At 36.7% G+C, this 20,841-nt stretch overlaps 1 protein-coding gene across 18 annotated transcripts in view; it reads right to left on the reverse strand.

The window, feature by feature from the left end:
- Nucleotides 1-20,841, reverse strand: part of LOC113239782 (microtubule-actin cross-linking factor 1) — a 124,885-nt gene that overhangs the window by 77,151 nt on the left and 26,893 nt on the right. For 13 of the 18 annotated variants that reach the window (XM_026476907.1, XM_026476897.1, XM_026476896.1 and 10 more), the window contains exons 1-5: nucleotides 5,950-16,320; nucleotides 3,824-3,970; nucleotides 3,182-3,286; nucleotides 1,507-1,625; nucleotides 795-993 (exon numbers count right to left, since the gene is read on the reverse strand). In XM_026476907.1, the coding sequence (XP_026332692.1) occupies nucleotides 795-993; nucleotides 1,507-1,625; nucleotides 3,182-3,286; nucleotides 3,824-3,970; nucleotides 5,950-16,293 (10,914 nt within the window). In that variant the 5' untranslated portion in view covers nucleotides 16,294-16,320. The other 5 variants (XM_026476912.1, XM_026476911.1, XM_026476906.1 and 2 more) reach the window with 4 other exon arrangements.

Below are 20,841 nucleotides of genomic sequence, written 5' to 3' on the forward strand. Positions count from 1 at the left end.
ACTCCTTGTGAAAGAGTTCGTCCAGGGAAATACTGCCACTGGGCTATGTCATTAGCATAGTCCTTAGATGCTGAGTCATAGACCCTTTTGACAAGCTTCTTTTTACTTTTTAACCGACTTTAATTTTTTTGTTGGAAAGAGGGTACCTCAGAAGTGGTCCCATTTAAATTTGACGAAAATATTCCGCCTCTAAGGGTGGTTACACCAGGAGATGAATGACTTTTGAGGTAGGTTTTCTTAACCGGTGGTTAGGTTATTAATTTTAACTTGAATTTATTTTTATTAATTTTTTTTCGTTTCAAATGTATGTATCTTGCATGTCAAATACAGCCTGTTTTATTTTTATGGTTATTATCCATTGTTTTAACTCCTTATTTATCTGCATGTGTCGAAGGGCACATATGTCAGTGTCTGCATGCTCCAGTCGCAAATCATCATGAGGAAATATTTTTTTGTGATATCGTAAAAGAACCATAACCCAGTTTTAGAATATTGACATTATTTAATGATATTTTAGCTTTGCGTCATTATATATTCCGACATATCGGAACTTAGGGTAAGTTCCGATATGTCACGATATGTCGGACACATTAACTTTTAACTATATTAAATAGACAATTTTGAGACCTATCGATAAGCTGTCTGAAACGGATATTTGACAACTTCAAATATGTTTACAAGTACATCAAACACCCAATAAAGAATAGAAGTAGCCATGCGAAGGGCCATTAGATCGTAGTGACTTAATTGTTTAATATCTAATCTACATTTATGAAAGAAAAAACATTTCCCACCTTGCTCTCATCAACGAACTTCTGCGCAGCCATCGTAATGAACCTCAAATCGGCCTGATGCGCGATGACGTCAGAGACAAACTCGCGCACTTCCTGGCTCTGATTGGGCAGGTTGTTCAGCTTCGACAGCTGGGATTCTTTGTCTTCGAGGGTGCGGTAAGCGCCTTCCATCCAGGTGTTGAAGGTGTTTAATTCGTTGCTGCAAGAAAAAAAATGGATTGCTAAAAGGTCCTTAAAGTCGGCTGAAAATTGTATCCTATTACAGGGTTGTTTGTAAAATACTAACGACCTCGCATTACTGATATCATAAACAGCAACTTAAGTAAGGGGTAATGGTGCAGGTAGAATTACAGGCACATGGGACTTGTCAACTTATGTCTCAGGGTAACGGGCGCAGTGGCAGTGCATATATTTGCGATTTAAAGCTCTGAGTGGCACTGCAACTGTTATGGACAGGCGTGTAGCTTACCATCAGGCACACACGACTCGTTCCTCCCGTCACTTGATATTATAAAAACCGACATCAAAAGACATTCATCCACTACTTTGCCACCCTTAGAGGTGGTTAAATGGGATCACCCCTGAGGTACCCTCTTTCCGACAAAAAAAGAATCATAAAAAGCGGTCGTTGTGGCGGGTTTTCTTTTTGGGAGGGGGGATTATATCCAGTAATAGATGAATGAGTGAATGCGTTAAGCCGTAAGATACTTACGAGAATTTGCCAAGCTCATCCCTGGCGGCGGCAAGCTTACGTAACATCTTGTCACATTTCTCGGTGCACTTGTCACAACGCTGTTTCAGCTGTCGCACTCCGCGTTCTAGAGCTGCCACCTAATAAAATAAAACATTTGGTATTGCAAAAAATCCGTTTTATAAATATCATACCTGTATATGTAACATGTTATGAACACATATTTTTTATATTATCGGTTCACAAAACTGGATACAAATTCTTAAATAAGATAAAAGTGATTAGTTAACATTTAATACCTTTTAACGTAGTGTATATAACCAGAAATAGAGACGAAATGTCATTTAATCTGTTTGTAAACTATTCTGGCAAATCATTACGGTGACTACTGCGCTCCGATTGGCCAGCCCGAATTCGAAACAATTGAGTGTCGTCCATTGTTTCACTTCAAATCGACTAATTTAACTTGCTATAATGGACAAAAATTGAAAAAATTAGATATTTAATATTTAATTACCGATGAAATGTGATTCCGCTTGTTTTGTAATTAGACGTTTTGCTGTTTTTCCCACAACACAAAATGGAAGAGCCTTCCATAGTTAGAGATATTAACTTTATTACAATAAATACAGAATATTTTTGAAATATACCGAGACGTATACACAGGTCAGTTGTTGGCGCTGTACTATTTCAGTTATCTAATTTGTGATTTCAGTGCAAACGAGAGTTGATATTTAAAAGTGATATAAAGCCCTTATTTCGTCTCTATTTCCGGTTATATACTCGATGGCTTCTAGATGTGAACACAACATGTCGTATTTAAAACAAAGGAAGTGCTCAAATAAAATTTTAGTAATATAAAATGTATATCTACTATCGAGTTCTTAGCTTTTCGATTTGCGCCGATCTTAGCCTTTCGATTTCGATTGTTACACAATGAACTACTGTTTTTTTCGGATCTGAACCGCCCAAGTCGAGTGAAGACCTGCAGAAAACCGACCTCGAAAATTTTCCTATCGGTTTTTATTGGAATTTTATTGGAATTTGCCAAGTTTTATTGCAATCGGTTAACGGAAAGTGTGCGAAACCGGATTCATCCTCTAGTTTGTCACCTTTAGAGGTGGAATATTTTCTTTAAATTTAAATGGGACCAATACTGAGTTTTCAACAAAGAGAGAATAAAATTTTTATTGAATTGATATTCAATTCGACTTCTTAGGTTTCCGTGATTCTTACACTTGTTTCAAACAAATCGACGTTTCGGGCCCTTTACAGGTTCGATCCGGCCGGATTCGAAACGACCTTTTCTAGCATACCGTGTCAGGCGCTATACCAACTAAGCCACGGAACGAACCAACGGAACTCACAAATTTTTCTATGTGTTTGTAGTCATGTCTTTGTATTTGCTTTTTCAACGACTTTTTAGCCGTAGCACCATTTATGAGAAATCTTAAGTATTTCGTTACCCAGTTAGATTACCTTTACAGCTACCAGCCCCGGCTGGATATGTCGCTACCCATTGTATTTAAATTTTTATTGAATTGATATTCAATTATTTTTGTGAAATTACTCCACTACTTTGTTATAATTATTGATACAAAGATTGAACACTAATTAATATACATTATTATCATCGATAATGAATTCATAATGCGAGAAAGCATCTCTTTTTTCTTTACTATATCAAAACCCTTACTTCATGAGGAGCTAGCACATCACCGCCAGAAACAAGCAGCTGCTTGGCTTGGTCGGCGCAAGACGACACCTGCCGTTGGTGGCTCTCCAGGTCATCCTTGATCAGCTGGAATGAAGGTAAAACGTTGAATATTGTCTGGTGTATACCAACTTTGGTGTATACTGCTGTGGTAGTTCAAATGAAACGATGAGGGTTGGGAACTTCACACATTTTCTAAGGGTTGTGAACCTTCTTCGACGTACAACTTTCAACACGATGTTTTCCTTCGCCGAAAAGTTCGTCGTAAATTTCAAATTAAAACGAACGGCTATGGAGTGGAATTCTCTGCGAGCAGACTTATTTTGCTGGACGCTATAACTTGAGCCTTTTAAAGGCCAGAGTGAATAGGCATTATTCAGGTGTGCACGCTACACGCTAGGTGTGCTCATCGATGGCGTCGACCTCATCGTCACTTTACATCGGGTGAGATGGAGATCAAATGCGCACTTATATTTTATTAATCAAAAAAATATTATGAAATACATATCGAGTTCTTCTGTTCGCGATTGTTACACATAGGAAATGAAACTATTTTTCCGGATTTAAATCGCGTATATTTGTTAAATCCCGAAAAATTGTTTTATTTCCTAAATAATGAAATACCTTGAGAATATTAATCTGGTTGCGAAGTTCGTCCAGATCTTCTTTGACGGGTTCTTGGTTGGCCAATCTCTCTTCAACAATGGCGATCCATTCCAGCAATTTTGACAACGTCTCATCGCATAGCCTGTATTTCTCTTCAACTGCTTGCTATATTATTAAAAAAACAAATTAGTGTGTGGTCGGGGAAATTTTTAATCAGCATTTACAAAGCCCGTTTCGAGCACTAACTACAGCATTTACAACACTAGCTACATATTGTGCAGTTCAGTCCATTTTAAACGACTTTTTATCTACTAAATTAAAAGTGCATTTGCAACTTTTTTAAACATACATTTATTTACAAGACTAGGACAATAGGTGGACGACTTATTATTAAAAGAACATGCTTAAGTGATCCACCAGAACCTGAAAAGCTGGACAAGAAGCGAGATTCCTGAACGAAAAGACTAAGGCAAGAACAACATACAGCCAATAAACGAAATGACAACACAACAAGTCAAAAGTTGCGTAAGAACATAGAACTAAACATGCAAAGCGCGTCATGCAAGCACTAAATTGTCACACATGATATACAATTTAAAAGAATTTTTTTTCATTGTATACTATGTGTAACGAGAGTAACGCATTTTAGCGTAATGGTATCAACATCTTCAATTAGTGTTAATTTAATTGTTTACAAAGTTAAATGTGTTAATTTAAATCTAAAATCCTTGGAAATCTGAAAATTTCGAAAATATTTCTTGTACAGTAAATTAAGTAACCAAAGATACAAAATTGAATAAAATTTTTACAAAAAAAAAATATACAATTTGTTTTAACATTTGATAAAAGTGATTAAAATAATGAGACTTTATTTCAAAACATGCGTCAAGAAAAAAATAAAATAAAAGTAAAATATAACGGACATAAACGTAATAATATAGAAATAAATGCTCGAAAAACATCAATGAAATAAAATCTCACCATAAGATCATTAAAGAAAAAAAGACCAAAATTATAAATACTACCTTCCGTCATTGTGTGTCGAAAATGTTTTACCATATGATATTGTGAATTGCATCGCGAGTGTCCGCCCTTATAACGACATCACAATAGCATAATCTCATGCATTTCGAGAAAGGTCCAAGGAATGAGTATATCGGAATTATCAACAAAGGACTTAAAAGATGAGTTTTGGAGGAACATACCAGCAGTCATAATGGCTGGTTGGTAATGAGGAAGCAAACAAAAGAAAGCGGGTCATGGTACCGGCCAAATGGGCCGATCTTAGCACAATGTGAATGTGTTAAATTGTCGAAACGGTGATGGCTCTCAATATCGTCGTTAAAATGATCCCTCACAGGCAAGCATTCACGATTTAGCTCAAAAGGGGTCTTTAGCATCGCAGGCAACGGCTGGAAATAAAAACAACAAACATCGAGCCTTAATACAATGCGGTAGTAAGCACAGTTTCGCTCGTTTACAATTTAAGACCTTCCATCTTCATCAATGATAATTTTCGAAGTAACGGATCGGCGATGGAGCCTATTGCCATCTTTTTCTCAAACGATATTTTCAAAATGTAGAGAGAGAAAAAGATGGTGGCCCCAACGTCGAGCCGGTAAATAATTAAGTCATCAATACAGTTGAAGGGAAAGCCAGAACAAAAAGAGCGCAGTAACCTAAACTTAAGCATCTAAATACGACATCGAATAATTGAAAATTAATCTACTAAAAAGCTATTGCTTCGCCTAATGTGGTAAGCTAACAGTTGCTAACGGTATACTGCAATAGAAAAAAAATATTAAAAGATATGTGATTGTACTACTTGAACAAAATTAACAATAATTCATATAATTCTAAAGACTAAACAACTTAAGTTTGAAATATATGGATGACTTAAGTTTAAGAATGTGTCTGATCGTGATGATTTTCAAATTAGTATATGCCACTTCAAACAAACTGTGACGTCACCAAAGGAAAAATAGCATAGATTACCCGACACTGCGGCGAGTGTGTCGTGCCATGCTAATAATCTTAGCCAAACGCTTAAGATAGATCACCTAAGAACTGAAGTAGAGATAGAAAGTAAGCAACACCTGCTTGATAGAAGCACAATGATAACTGTAAATAATATTGAAACTTACCCTCGTTTCTGCTGGCAGCAAGTATCCCTTTTTATGAGCTTTGACTAAATCAAGACTGATGCTCTTTACAGGATCTATGGTCAGCCTTCCTGCGACAGGATCAACTAGCTTTTGTTCTATCGCTTGAACCAATGGCCATATCTTTCCCGTCTGGGGTTCTTTAACAACTGTGCTGGATGGATCAACGATTCCTTGTTGAATCGCCTCGCCTAAGCTTAATCTCTTTCTATCTATGACACTTGTCGTTATAAACGGATCATTCAGAGCTCCAGTAGTCGGATTATAAATTCCAAAGTTAAGTGTTTCTATCAGACTGAAACTCTTTTTAGGTGTAATAAGAAGACCGCTTTCAATTGCTGCTTGTAACGTATTAAGTTTAGAGGTCTCAGTGTCTAAGATGTTGCCTTTTTCTGCGTCCATGAGGCCCTTACGGAATGCCTCGGGAAGTTTTACCAATCTCTTTTTGAGATTATCTTTTATAAGTGCTGTGTCCGGATCTATGTAACCCAAAGTGGCCGCGTCTTTAATGGTTAGAACTTCGTTGGAAAGTGGATCAGTAAATCTAGCTGTTACGATGTTGAGATGTCCATTTTCGATCGCCTGCTCAAACGTTAGCGGTTCACGTACGTACACAATAAGACCGTTCTCGAAAAGGAAGCACAAAGTTTTAGATCTCTGTGTATCGAAAGAACCTTTCGCATTTTTATCGATTATGCCTTCAGATATACCTAATTTTAGTGGAATGTATTTATTTTTATGCGGATCTTTAATTAAAGCTGTTTCAGGGTCGATAAATTCGTATTTAATGGCTTCGTCTAATGTAAATTCTCTAAGCACCGACTCCTTTGTGGCTGACGACTCGGGTACATAACGTTTCGTTACAGTTTGAGAAGTTAAAGGTTGATTTACAGTTACAAGAAGCCCTTTATCGAATGCAATATCTAAACTGTATGTTTTCTTGGCTTTAGTATCAAGAACTCTACCTTTGTTAACATCAACGTCACCCTGCTGTATAGCAATGGGCAAAGGTTTAAATTTATTCGTGAAACTATCTTTAACAACTGTTGAATCTGGATTAAGTAAACCGATTTCTATTGACTTGTTAATATCTACGTATTCATTAGTGCTGGGATCAACGATTTTGCCGTTATCGGCTCTGAATAGACCATTCCGAATGATTTCTTCAAGATTTAAGTTTTTCTTGGTAGTAACAATAAGACCGCGGTGCTTTGCGTCTACCAAGTTAATTTGGTTACCGTTGGGTAAAACATAGACGCTATTATTATCGTCAATAGTCCCATTTTGGATAGCTTCATTAAGTTTAATGTATTTGTTTGATGGAAGATGTTTGACTAGCGAAGTCTCGGGGTTGATAAGTTCTTCAGTGTTTGCAGATTGGAGAGAAATTCTTCTCTCATTGACAGGATGGACAAACACAAGTTCAGTAATATCGTACATGTTCATAGCTAGTGCATCGTACAAAGTGAAGCCTGCACTTTCGATATCGACGATTAAACCTAAACTCATAGCTTCAGACAAAGGGATTTGAACGTCTGAGCCTGGTTCGCGGAATTTACCACTTCGTCTATCGATAATTTCACTACGACAGCATTCAGTTAGAGTCAAAGGCTTTTCTGATTTTTTATCAAAATAGCAGAGATATTTGGGACTGATGATAGACCTTCTAAGTGCTTCATGAAGAGTGATCTTACGGTTCGTAGCTGGGTCAATAATTTTACCTGTAGCATCATCATACAAGCCTTGGTGTAACGCTCTTTGCAGACTAATAGGCGCTTTGCTATCAACAAGCAAACCTATTTCAAAGGCCTTACGGAGACTGATTTCTTCATTGTCACTGTTTATGTTTCTAATCTTGCCTGACTGATCGTTTAAGACTCCCGTCTCAATGGATTCTGGAAGTGTAATAGTATCCCATTTGCCTAATCTATTGTCTTGAATATGAACTGAATGAGGATCGATTAAGTGACGCCTGATTGCTTCAGCGAGAGTATATTTCTTACCGCTCTGAGGGTCTAAGAATAATCCAGTAATTTCATTATAAACGCCTTTTTCAATTGCTTCTATAAGCGACAAAGGTTTGCGGACTTCAACTAAAATTCCTCTCTCGAATGCTTCTCGGAAATCTACCTTCTCATCTCCTAAAACAATAGTTCCCGTCCTGCCATCGACAATACCTTTGTCAACCGCAAATTCGAACGGAATAACTTTCCCCCCGACATGTACTAGAGTTGACTGTGGATCTAACATACGTTTTCTAATAGCCCTGTCAGTAGGTACTTTTTCTTTACTTTGCGGGTGTGAGAATTTGCCCGTTTTAGGGTCGTAAAAACCTTTGAATACTGCTTCTGGTAAGCTAAGTTTACGCTTGGCGGGTACTATTAAGCCACGCTCCGACGCATCTGTGAAGGAGATCTTATCGCCTTGGATTGGATCTCTGACTTTGCCTTCTTTAGAATCAATGATACCTGCTTTGATAGCATCTGCAAGTGTAATTATTTCTCCCGTGAAGGAGTTTCTAACCGATAAGGCTTCTGGATTAATATTGCCTCCTTTGATAGCTTCGTCTAAGGTCATAGTAATGCCGTTGATAGTTAAAAGACCAGTTTCAGGGTCATAGATACCTTGCACTAGACCTTCTTGTAAGGTCCAAGGTTTCTTGTCACTGAGCAGGTAACCTTTCTCGCTAGCTTCTTTTAGGTTACATACAGGAGAAGTAAGAATCCCTTTGTCTAAATCAATAAGACCCGATGTCACGGCCTGGTCGAAAGGTATTACCGCTTCAGACTCGTCATCTTTTATTTTAACATCAGAGGTGTCGATAAGTTTATGTTTAATAGCTTTGCCTACCGTTACAGTTTTGCCCGTTTTGGGGTCCAAAACTTGGCAAGAATCTGGAGAATAATATCCTAATTCAATAATATCAAACAAAGTGAACGTTACATCTTTAGTTCCCACTAGACCTTTCTTTAAAGCATCGTCCAATGGAATAGTTTTACCAGTCTTTTTGTCTTTAACTTTTCCAGTTTCTGGATGAATTAATTTAGTGTCAAGGGCTTCAGATAAGGACACAAATTTTTCCGTCACTGTATCCTTAATTTCAGAAATAGTTGGATGCACAATATTCTTATCAACTGCATCTTTTATTGTAACTAATTGATCGGTTACTTTGTCTTTGATCTTGCCTGATTTTGGCTCATATAAATCGTTCTTAATTACAGCAGCGATGGAAACAGGTCTTCTAGTAACTGCAATCAATCCGTGCTGAATGGCAAGGGATATTTCAATGACCTCATGTGTTTCAACTATTGTTATCACACCTTCATGAATTTCTACTATACCGCGCTCGATAGCATCTGACAATGGAACATTTTCATTTGTATGAGGCACTTTGATATACAAAGATTCATGGTCTACAAGCCCTTTTTCGATAGCTGTACCTATGGGCACTAATACTCCAGTATTTACGTCTTTAATTTCTCCCGTTTTAGGATTGTATAAGCCCTTTTCTAAAGCGAAATCTATAGAAACTTGTTCACTGACCGACACATCATCTGGTCGTTCAACTATCCATCCTAGCTGTACGCATTCTGCAAAAGGCACACGTTTACCCGTCCTAGGGTTGACCATATGTCCCGTTATCCTATCGATTATTGGTCTCGCTATGGCTTCGTCGAATGAAATATAGTTATCTGATTTGGAACCTAAATCTTTGACTAAAATTGACTCTGGATCGAAAATATGTAAAGCATAAACAAGTTCTTCAAAACTAATTTTAGCACCAGTATCGGGGTTCAAAAAACATTGTTTCTCAATATCGTAGATACCCATTTCAGACAGTTCTTCCGGAGTAAGTTTTTGAGAAATTGCAACAAAGTATTTTGGTTTGGTCATTTTTACAATCACACAGTTCTTATTCACGATGTCAACTGGAGCAAACTTACTAATTTGTTCTTGTTCTAATGAATCCTGAACCGTTAAAGGAGATTCAATCCCGTTGATAATAATCCTACAAACTTTAGGTTCAATTTTGTTTTGTTGAATTGCGTCTATTAAAAGGATATTTTCGTAAAGAACTTTGACAGGTTCCGATTTTATTTTAGTTACATTTTGTTCTGTAATCTCGTCGATTACTCTTAGAGGTTGCCTCTCAGCGTCTAATAACATGGCTGAGCTAGTTTTACCATCAACTTCTTTAGAAGTACGTTCAGTAGCTTCAGCTACTGTTACTTTGTGTTCAGTTGGTGTTTGTTTAATTTCTTCCTTATATTGCTTATATGTTGCAGGGTCAATAAGACCTCTTTCTCGGGCTTTATCTAAAGGCATTTTCTCTCCCGTTTTAGGGTCAGTCACAACAGCACTCTTAACCACATCAATGATCTTAGAAGCAGCCAAAACTGGTGCTCCAACAACTGCGACAAGTCCAAATTTGACTGCATCAGCAAATTTAATCTTTTTACCCGACTTGTCCTTAATCTTACTAGATTTTTTATCAACGATTCCTTTTTCTATAGCTTGTTTGAGAGTTAGCTTTTGACCAGATTTAGGATCTGTAATAGTTATGCTGTCGGAAGGTATTATTCCTTTGTCTACAGCCTGCAGAATATCACACGAAACTCCAGAGGTAGAGGAAATAACAACAGACGTGTCAGGATCGTAAATAACACCAGGTGCTACTTCAACAGGTTTAGATGTATTATCAATTTCTTCACAGTCACCTGGAGGAGTCTTTTGCTTAGGGGCAATGTTATCCTTTACAAAATCAGGCTCTTTTTTACAAGTTTTTGTCTCCGGACTTATTTCTTTACTCGGCGATATTGTTTTTTTAATTGATTTTTGTACTACTTTATTTTCTGAAACTTGGTTGTTAGTGGGTACTTTATCGGCTTGGTCAGAATCGGTGTATTCTATAGTATATTGATTGATGGTAGTCTCAGTAGAATCAAAAGGTCCAGCAAATTCTTCGGTTATGACTTTATAAGACGTTGATTCGTTTTGAGTAATTTCAACAGTGGTTACTTTTGATTCCTTAGTGATGACTGTGCTAGTATGTTCTGTAACAATTTCTGAAGGATCTGATTTAGAGATGATCGTTTTAACAATTGTTGTAACTTCCTCACCTTCGGGAGTTGTATGTCGATATTCTTCGATAATTGGTTTGCTTTCTACCACTTTAGTTTCGTCTCTAAGTGGACTTCGTTCTTTACTTTTAGAATAGGCAATACCTGCTTCGTCTCTACGAGGAGCTAAATTCTCAGCCAGTTGAGAAGGTTCATTTATTTCGGTTACAACATATTTTGCAGTGTCAGATTGAGATGTGGTAGAAGTTGTAGTAACAATAGTACTTGTATGTTCAGTGGTATACTCAGTAGGTTCACTTGTAGTAACAGTTTTCTTAATAATAGTTGTAATTTGATCACCTTCAGGCATTGTTTGCCTAAATTCTTGAATGATAGGTTTTTCTTCGACCTCTTTTTGGAATTTCGCGCCTTCTGAACTCTGTTTCTTTTCTTTAGTATGTATAAGTTTTGGTTCTTGTGACGATACTGTTTCTGAAATAACTGTTTTCTTTTCGTAGCCACTTTGGCTATCATCAGGTCTCGGTAACTTTTGTTCCACTGGCGTTCTAAGAGTGCCATCTTTCACCTTTGGGACATTTTCTTTCGTAGGGGATTTCGATTTTTCTTTTTCTGTAATTATTTTAGATTCCGTTTGTGGGATGGGAGCAGCTTTTTGGAAAGTTTCATATTTCTTAGCTGGCTTAGGAGTTACTTCAGAGCCAATCGTTGACTTGTCTTTTTCTCTTTTAACTTCAATATTCCCAAATTTCGTTACTTTATCGACCCGGCTTGGTGCCGCAGTCACCACAGCATCTTGCTTAGGTTTCATTATTTTACTGGCAACAGATTTCACTCCTTGTACAGCGGCAGCACCAGCCAATATCGGAGCAGCTACTATAGCAATTAGTCCCATCTTAGCAGCGTTCTTAATATCGACAGATTTACCTGTCTTGGGTTCCATGTATTTTCCCGTCTTTTTGTCAATAAGTCCTGTGTCAACTGCCTCTTTAACAGTTACAGGTTTTCCAGATATAACATCGTATATCACTGAATCAGGATTGATAAGTTTCTTTTCAAGGGCTTCGTTGAACGTCAGTTGCTTGTTCGGGGATTTTGGATCTCTGAATTTCTGCGTATTTTCATCGAAGAGATATTCAAATGCATCATTCAGGTCCAACGTATCTGTGTTCATTTTTGTAGGCGATACTTTTCCAGTGTCTTTTGGCACTTCAGTATTCAATATTCCAGTGCTGACTGCTTCTGAAATAGTTATTGTCTCTCCTGTGTTAGGGTGGGTAAATGTACCTTCTTCAATATTGATATACCCAAGGTTAAGTGCATCTTCAAAGGTAATGTTAGTGTCACTTTTAATAAACTGCACTTTGCTTTCTTGCTCGTCTTTTACAATGCCTTTCTGACGCGCTTCGGTTATGGACATTTTTTCTCCAGTGTTTCTATTTTGCACCACATGTGCACTTACTAAGACATAATCAGGCAAAAGATTGATCATTTTAGCCGTGATTGTATGTTGAGATGTAAATGTTTCAGTAATGGTAGTTACAACTCCGCTTGCTTGCATTATTTCAGAGTTTGGTTTCACAGCCAACAAACCTTGTTCCATTGCTTTCTCCAGAGAAACGATTTCCTTAGTTTTAGGATCGGTAAAAGTACCTTCTTTCAGGTTTACAGCACCATTATCTAACGCTTCTTGTAATATCATAGTATGCAACGATTGCGGATACGGGATCGACATAATTAAGTCCTTAGCGACTGCTTCCTTAATAGGAATTCTTTCTCCTGTAAGTGGATGTTTTATTTCTGCTGTCGTAGGATCGATTATTTTCTGTTTAATAGCAGTAGTCAAAGTCATACCCGCAGGAGGTATATCTTCAATAGGTTTGACAATTTCTGGCTCTGGGAAAATTTGTGCATTTACAGCAGTTATTATATCTAATGACCCATCACTGGTCTTTATAATATTCTTGTCATTATCAAGGATATTGCGGTTAATAGCTTCAGCTAGAGTTATGCTCTGACCAGGCGCGATAGTAATACAAGACAATGGGTCAATTATTTCACAAATAATTGCTTCTCTAATACTTAAAAGACTACCGGTTTCAGGATGAATTATTTTTCCCGTAGCCGGGTCTAAAAGACCCTGCTCAAGGACTTCTGGAATAGATAAACTCTTAGCTAATGGAATTAATACTTCATCCTGTCCTTCACCATCTAAAATTCCTCTATCAATAGCTTCTTTAATACTAATTGTATCACCGTGAAGTGGGTCGACAATTTTTCCCTTATTTTCATCTATCAAACCCTTTTCAATCGCTATTTCAAGTGTAATCGGTGCTCCATTTTCGTCTTTGTAATTTTTTACTGCCTCTAGAATTTTAGCAGTATCTTTGTCGATCATACCCTTTTCAACAGCTTCTAAAGGAAGCACTACACGCTTTCTAAGCTTTTGTAGAACGACTGGCTTTGTATCAAGTACCTGAGTATCTATAATGCGTTCTTTTGCTATGTGAATATTATATTTCGGTTTAGTAGTCGTTTGAGTCTTGGTGATTTGCACTACATTAGGTGGATGTGTCTTGGTCTTATCTATTGCAGTACCAATGACTTTTCTGTTATCAGATGCTATACTGCTCTGAATGGACTCTACTGTAATGAAGCCTTCAGACACAGCTGCTCCTACTGAAACAGGTTTGGTGACTTGAGAAAATGTTACAGTACTAGTGCCTTGCTGAATAAAATCTGTTTCAGGCGTCTTCTCCCTAATTGAATCCTCATACTGCTTATACGTTACAGGATCAACTAAACCTCTTTCGTAAGCTACCTCCATAGGCAATTTCTCTCCAGTGTTCGGGTCTACAACCATTGTACTTTTTACAACTTGAATCACTTTAGATGCAGCCATCAAAGGAGCGCCCACTACCGCAATAAGGCCTATTTTGGCGGCGTCTGCTAAACTGATTTTCTTTCCTGACTTATCTTTGTAATGTCCTGATTTCTTGTCAATTATACCTCTATCCAATGCTTGTTGTAATGCTATTTGCGTACCTGTCTGGGGTTCGATAACTTTGACTGTGTCGGAAGGCACTACACCGCGGTTGACCGCTTCTACAATATTCTCAGACACTCCAGTAGTAGTACAAATAACTAGCGCTGTAGCGGGATCATAAATAACGCCTTGAGCTACTTGAACAGGTTCGAAAGCAGTTTGATCTTCGGAACTTGTTTCAAGTGGCGATTGGAGTTCCGAAATCTCCATCTTATCAGGCATACCGGCTACAGAGGTAATAGTAATGACTTTTTGTAAAGATGTGGGTGTAGTCAATTGTACGAAAATAATATAACTACGATCGATCGCCTCTTTCATTGTGATTTTTCTAGTAGAATATTTGTAATGTCCTGTGTTGTCTAAAATACGAAGTTGTAAAGCTTTGTTAAGAGGAATTTCTTTCTTTGTATTAGGATCAATTGCATTAGCCGAGTCTGGGTTTATGATATTAAGTTTTAAAGCTTCTTCCAGATCAAGAACTCTATCTGTACCAGGGATTTTAAACATTCCTGTGTCAGGATCGAAAAGGTTTTGCTGTATCGCTTCTTTGAGTGTCCAGCCACCACGAGGTAGCTCAATAGTGTTTTTCTTTATAGTTAACGACGTTACAGACGGTTCGGTTGCAATAGATTTTGAGGTTACTGTTCTAATTTCTTTCATTAAACCTTCACGGGGGATACTCGTTTCACGAATAGCATAATCAGGGCTTTTGACAGTCTCGGGTCTGCTGTCATATTGGACTTTACTTTCGGGACTGAGCGGCATATCTTTGATAAAGGATTTTTTTGTAATTTTAAGTTCAACTACCTGACCAGGTAGTAAATCTTTCTTTGTAGTGCGGTCAGAAATTTGTACTACACGCATTTCATCTTTTTCTACACCTAATAAACCATCGTCTAAGGCTTGTTGTATTGGAAACACTGTTCCTGTAGTAGGGTCTGTAAATGTTTGCGTAGTTTCATCTATAAGGCCACGTTTAACAGCTTCCGCAAACGTTATTATAGTCTCAGCTCTTTGAGACGCACCAGTGTTCGTTACTGTAACGTACCGTTTTACCGTCTTAGTAACAGTTTGCAATGTGAGTGTTATGTTCAAAAGAGAATTCAACAAAGCAGCACCTTCAGGTGTTATCATGTTGATTTCTACAGCTTTGTTAAACGGAATGGGTTTCTTTGTCTTAGAATCGAGTAAATAACCCGTTTGTGGATCTAAAATATTTTTAAATACTGCTTCTAGGACGGTAAGCTCTTTGCCGTGGTCATAAACCCCTATTTTACGATTAAACATTTCGAGTACTTCAGGGCGTACTGTGGAAACCTTAGTGCAATCTTCTAGGTACACGAAATCTCCGCTTTCTGCTTTAAGGAAGGTCTCACCATTTGCAAACTTTAAATTACCTTTACTCATAGCTACATTGAAAGACACAAATTCACCAGTTTTAGGATCTCTGAAGCCATCGATGTCGAAAATAGATCTCTGTGATACAGAAGTAATAAGGCCACGGTCTACTGCTTCAGGAATAGTGCAGATTTCACTGGTTAAGTTGTCCCTGAATTTGTTATCGGGAAGAATAATTTTAGCACCCAACGCTTCCGATAATGTTAACAACTGTCCTGTCTTTGTATCCGTAATACATTTAACACTATCACTATCAAGGACACCTACAGAAATAGCTTCAAGTATATTCAAATGAGCCCTATTAGTTGGAGACAATATTTTACCATCATTAGTCATAAGATTATTATCACAAATGTCCTTTAAGGTCATCGGTTTACAAATAAAGCGTTTACTTGCTGCATCTTTAAATGTCATTCTTTCCTTAGTAATATTATGAACGTACTTAGAATGTTTAGTATTAATTATGTTTCTTTCAATAGCTTCAGCAACCGTGACTTTAGTATCGTTTTGAGGGTCTACAACCTCCCTTACGTATGGGTTTATTAGTTCATTTTTTATAGCCACGTCTAATTGGAATCTGTCGCCAGAATTTCTGTCCAGAATCCAACCAGAGTTATCGACTAAGTCTTGAGTAATCGCGTCAGACAAAGACAAAGCACTCGATTTAATTTTGATAATCTCATTATAGATAAGGTATCCCTTTTGATACGCTTCAGCAATACTGATGTACGTCCCATCTGGCAACTTATAGAGACCTCTTTGAAGATCGACTTGTCCGTGGTTTAAAGCATCGGATATACTCATGCCTTGTCCAGGTTTCTGTGATTCGACTGTTACCTTTACTCTCTTCTCAGCTGGATCAGACAGTCCTTGTTCTGCGTCGTACAGTTCTCGTTGTATCGCTTCTAGTAGAGTGACTTCGTTTCCATCTTCAGTGACACCGCAGGGTCCTGTTAATCTTGCAGCCAGTTTGGGGTCAATAAGACCTTCGTTAGCTGCTTGTTCAAGCGTCATAGTTTGTCTAGTTTCCGGTGAAGATAATAATCTTCCCGTCCTAACATCGAGGATTCTCATACTAATGGCTTGTCCAACTGTCAAGATTTCTCTCGTTTCAGGATGAACTATGCCTTTAGATTCAATAATGTTTGGTCCTTCGTACATTTTATGGACTCGTTTAAGGTTCCTAAGGTCTGGCCGGTCGTCATCTCCAAAGTTAGTTTTTGTTGTATAATTAGGCGAGCTTAGTTTACCATTGGCAATTGATTTTATCGGTGAATGACCATCAATTTCTGACGAATGTGTTGTCCTCACATATCTGTTGTAATAAGAAAAAATCAGTTAGTTTTCAGGGAAGATGGTTTCTCCGTACCACCAGTTTGGGATCCAGTATTTCCTCTAATGAAAAATCCCAAACAGACATAAGACTGCAGTACTAATTAATATGTTTTAGTTTATTCTAATTTATATTCATAATTAATAATAAATTGAACTTAATAAAAATTCATTCAATAAAATAATTTGTAAAACTTAATGTAGCGTAAATTGGAATGTTTTCTTTGTAAAATTAAAATAAGGTATGTAATTAATAACTATTGTAACTATAGTGAAAAAATAAGGTGGTTTGCATCAATATTAGACATAACTGGTTGAAGACTGTACCACCCAGTCAACCGTGATCATGGGACCTGTAAAGGGCCTGTAAAATTCGGAAAAATAGTTTCATTTCCTAAAATGTTTCAATGCTTTATTTTAAATTTGCTGTTCTGTATTACATATGTGATGGTGCTTACTTGACGGAACGCCTAATATCTATAAAAAAAGTTTTAAAGTCTTTCGTTCACTAAACGATTACCATTAGTTGAAGTGGTTAAGACATATATTTATTTGTCTTACAATCTATGAAATGCCACTTGCCAGTCCACATTAATCATGGAGTGTGAAACTGGTCTGAAACATGGCGAGAAGAATAAAAAGTCATAACGTAGTGGTAACAATCCAGTAACCAGAGATAATCGTCTATTTTATTTCTTGAGAATTCGTTAATCTATGGTCTAAAGCATAAAAAATATGAAATACTCACTTTTCAGTAGTGTAAGTAGTGTATGTATGCTCGGTGGTGGCCAGGTCCTGCATGTTGAATTCCTGTCGGAAGGAGCGAGCCGACCGCGGCGCCATCGCTTCCACGAGGCGCTGAAAAGTTATGACAATACAAATTAACATATATAAATAAAATATTAGACATAACTACCACATAACAAGCATTGTTGCATATGAATGTTTTATCTCTTTATATAATTAAATCTACCCGCATATGTTCATCAGGTTAAAAAGACTGTTTGATCAAAAACTAATATTATGCGATTTTGTAAACGGTATGCTAAACATCATTTCCGTATACCCTTTGTTTGTTTTGTTGGAAATTTGAATATGTAAATCCGGGGAAAACTTATCTTATATTTCTTTATAATATTTCTTTATTCTAACCCTTTAAGAATAAAAATACAAGGTGGCAAGAATTATGTGTTCGGGAGTGTATTTTCATTTTATACATCTATTTATTTAGAAAGAAATGTAATACACAAATATTTCTTTCGAATTAATTAATCACTGCATAGAGATGCTGAATCTATACCTGTGACTTTTTGCGTACGAAGCAGTCTTGTCTTATGATATCGACAAGTTTAATATTGTAACCAATAATAAAATTGGGTACTTTTTAATCAGGTGTTATTTTTAAACAAACTGATGATAAAAAATATTTTGGGTTTAAAAAAAAATATATCTGCATATTAAAGTACGTTGGCAACTGTACACATTTTTAAAATCAATATTGGCTCAGCTCAAACGGACAAAGTAACCAGAACCGTAAATATATTTTAAAAAATAATGACATATTTCCTTTATTTTTTCCATCCTCTAATCACATACCACAATCTTCGAACTGAGTGTAAAACTAGTGTGTGAAAGCCTAATATAAGGTATTTTATCGAGGAACCGTGACGCGGTTATATCTTTATCGCAAATAGTTCCACCCATTCCATACAACAATATAACCAATAATAGAGATTCCATATCGTTTTTTAGAACTAAAAAAATGTTTATTGGAATTTAATTGCATTTTATTTCTTTTCTGAATATGTGCATATTTTATTAACAGTATTTTTTAAAGTGTTGGTGGCATTAATATATAAAAGACTATATAAAAAATGTTACCAAATACCAACCCGGCATTCATACGCGAAATCGTATTCATATTCCTCCATGATTAAAGTTTATTTATCAAAGCACTGCGTCTATTCGTCTATCACACTTGTCACTAACATTGTTTCACACTACACTGAGTTTCACTTCGTTTAACATCATAAAGAAATCATCTTATAAGAAAATTAAAATGTAACCTACAAAAAAATTACACTACATTAAAAAACCCAATTTAAAAGGAATACTACTAAGATCTACAGCATTAAACATTTTTATGAAAATAATTTGCGTTTAAAATGCGTAATTTTAAAACCGAACACAGCTGACTGCCAACCGGACTGGCTGAAAACTGAACACGCGTCGAGAAAGCCGTAAATCGAAAAAAATATAGCGGATTCTAAATTTGAATCATTTCGTAATGAACTTCCGTGGCGACTAAACGCGTCTTGTTGTTATTGTGTTTCTAAATTTGCTAATTACGTAAAGTGTGGAGTGAAAATTCCGGTAAACAGCTGTGTTTTTGAGGTTAGGAAAATGACTAGGGCGATTCGATGAAGGGAAACTCGTGGACAGATGCGCGCGCAGCCGCGTTGGTGCAGGACCAAGTTGACAATTTCATACGAATTTTTAAATGACATAAGCACAATGACCCCATTTCCCGACTGACAAACATGTCATAAGACGTAAATAAAATTATTAGAAGTTCTTAAACAGCATCTTGGCAGACCTTTACCCTTTTCCTACAAAGAACCAGTGTTGTTAAAAGAGTTTTAATATTAATGCAATGAATATGTAGTTATGTAGTGGCCGCAGAATCTTTCCTTGAAGGAGAGACTAAACGACAACATGATAAAATTTGCTAACAATTATGCTTTGTACATGTGCAAACAAACAGTGGCTGTAAACAACTATTAGAGATGGCATTGACTTTATATATTACATAGGCGGTTCCAAGGTCACAATTCTTACTTTAACTTCGCATGCGATTTAATCGGTAGATTCTACTTAAAAAGTTACCTTTGAGTGTTTAATTACCTCCTCATTACAAAGGTAATAAAAGCAATTTGGCATAGGGGTTTTATTTGTAATATAAATGATGTAACTCAGCTGTATGTTTGTATGTATGTCATCATCATTATCAACCCATTTCTACGTCCCACTGGTGAGCACGGGTCTCCTCTCAGGCGAGGATTTAGGCCATAGTTCGCCACGCTCGCTGGCCCAATACGGGTTGGGGATTTTACACGTTTCCCGAGGGCTGTGAACCTTCTTGAACGTGCAGTTTTCATCACCGAAAAGGTCATGGTAAATTTCAAACTAAATTTCGATTTATTATGTACGTGTGTATTTCGATGTATGTACGTAGGTATGTACATAGGATACTTTTTAACAATGATGCGAACTAAAACACAGCAAAAGATAAAATTAATTGTTGTTTTAATAAAGTTTGTTATGTCCCAATGCTCTTTCTAGCTCTAAAATTATATGCAAAAAATTCATGGACCGACTAGGAGACAGAAAGGTATATATAGCATAGCCATACATAGTCATACAAAATATGCATCTGAGGGACCCAATTTCATCCTTTCAATTTAGCCTTCGTCCTAATATTCAAGACCATAAATAAACAAATCGTACTCCTAATATATACGTTAAATGCATCTCAAGACGACAAAAAAAAATCACCCATTATGTAGGTACAGGTCACTGAACGGTGTAAAGCTTCGCATTATAGTAGGAGGTTTTAAGTCATTTTAAAGTTAAAGATTATAAAATTGACGACTTGACGATGATACATATAAAATATAAACCTATTATCAAAGATGGAACACATCATTGTAATGACTTAAATACAATTTATTGGCTGCATTTGGTACTTTGGTAATTGCACGAAAGGTTAACAAACACAAATGGTTTGACGATAGATCACGGCGAACATCACTCTCCCTTAACGATATTGTCTATTTTAGGAACAGGAAGAGTTTCAGGCTTGTGTAAGTCGAACTGCATTGCAGAAATAGAACCGTTTATTCGTACGTTCGTTGAACAAAGACAGTTTACTTTTACCAGTCCAACCAAAAATTAATTAATTAATTATGAATTGTAAATAAATGAAATTGAATTTTTCGAGACATGGAAAATATCGTTAAA

This window comes from Hyposmocoma kahamanoa, unplaced genomic scaffold, assembly GCF_003589595.1.
Source record: "Hyposmocoma kahamanoa isolate Upper Pololo Valley unplaced genomic scaffold, ASM358959v1 116, whole genome shotgun sequence".
NCBI classification, from domain to species: domain Eukaryota; kingdom Metazoa; phylum Arthropoda; class Insecta; order Lepidoptera; family Cosmopterigidae; genus Hyposmocoma; species Hyposmocoma kahamanoa.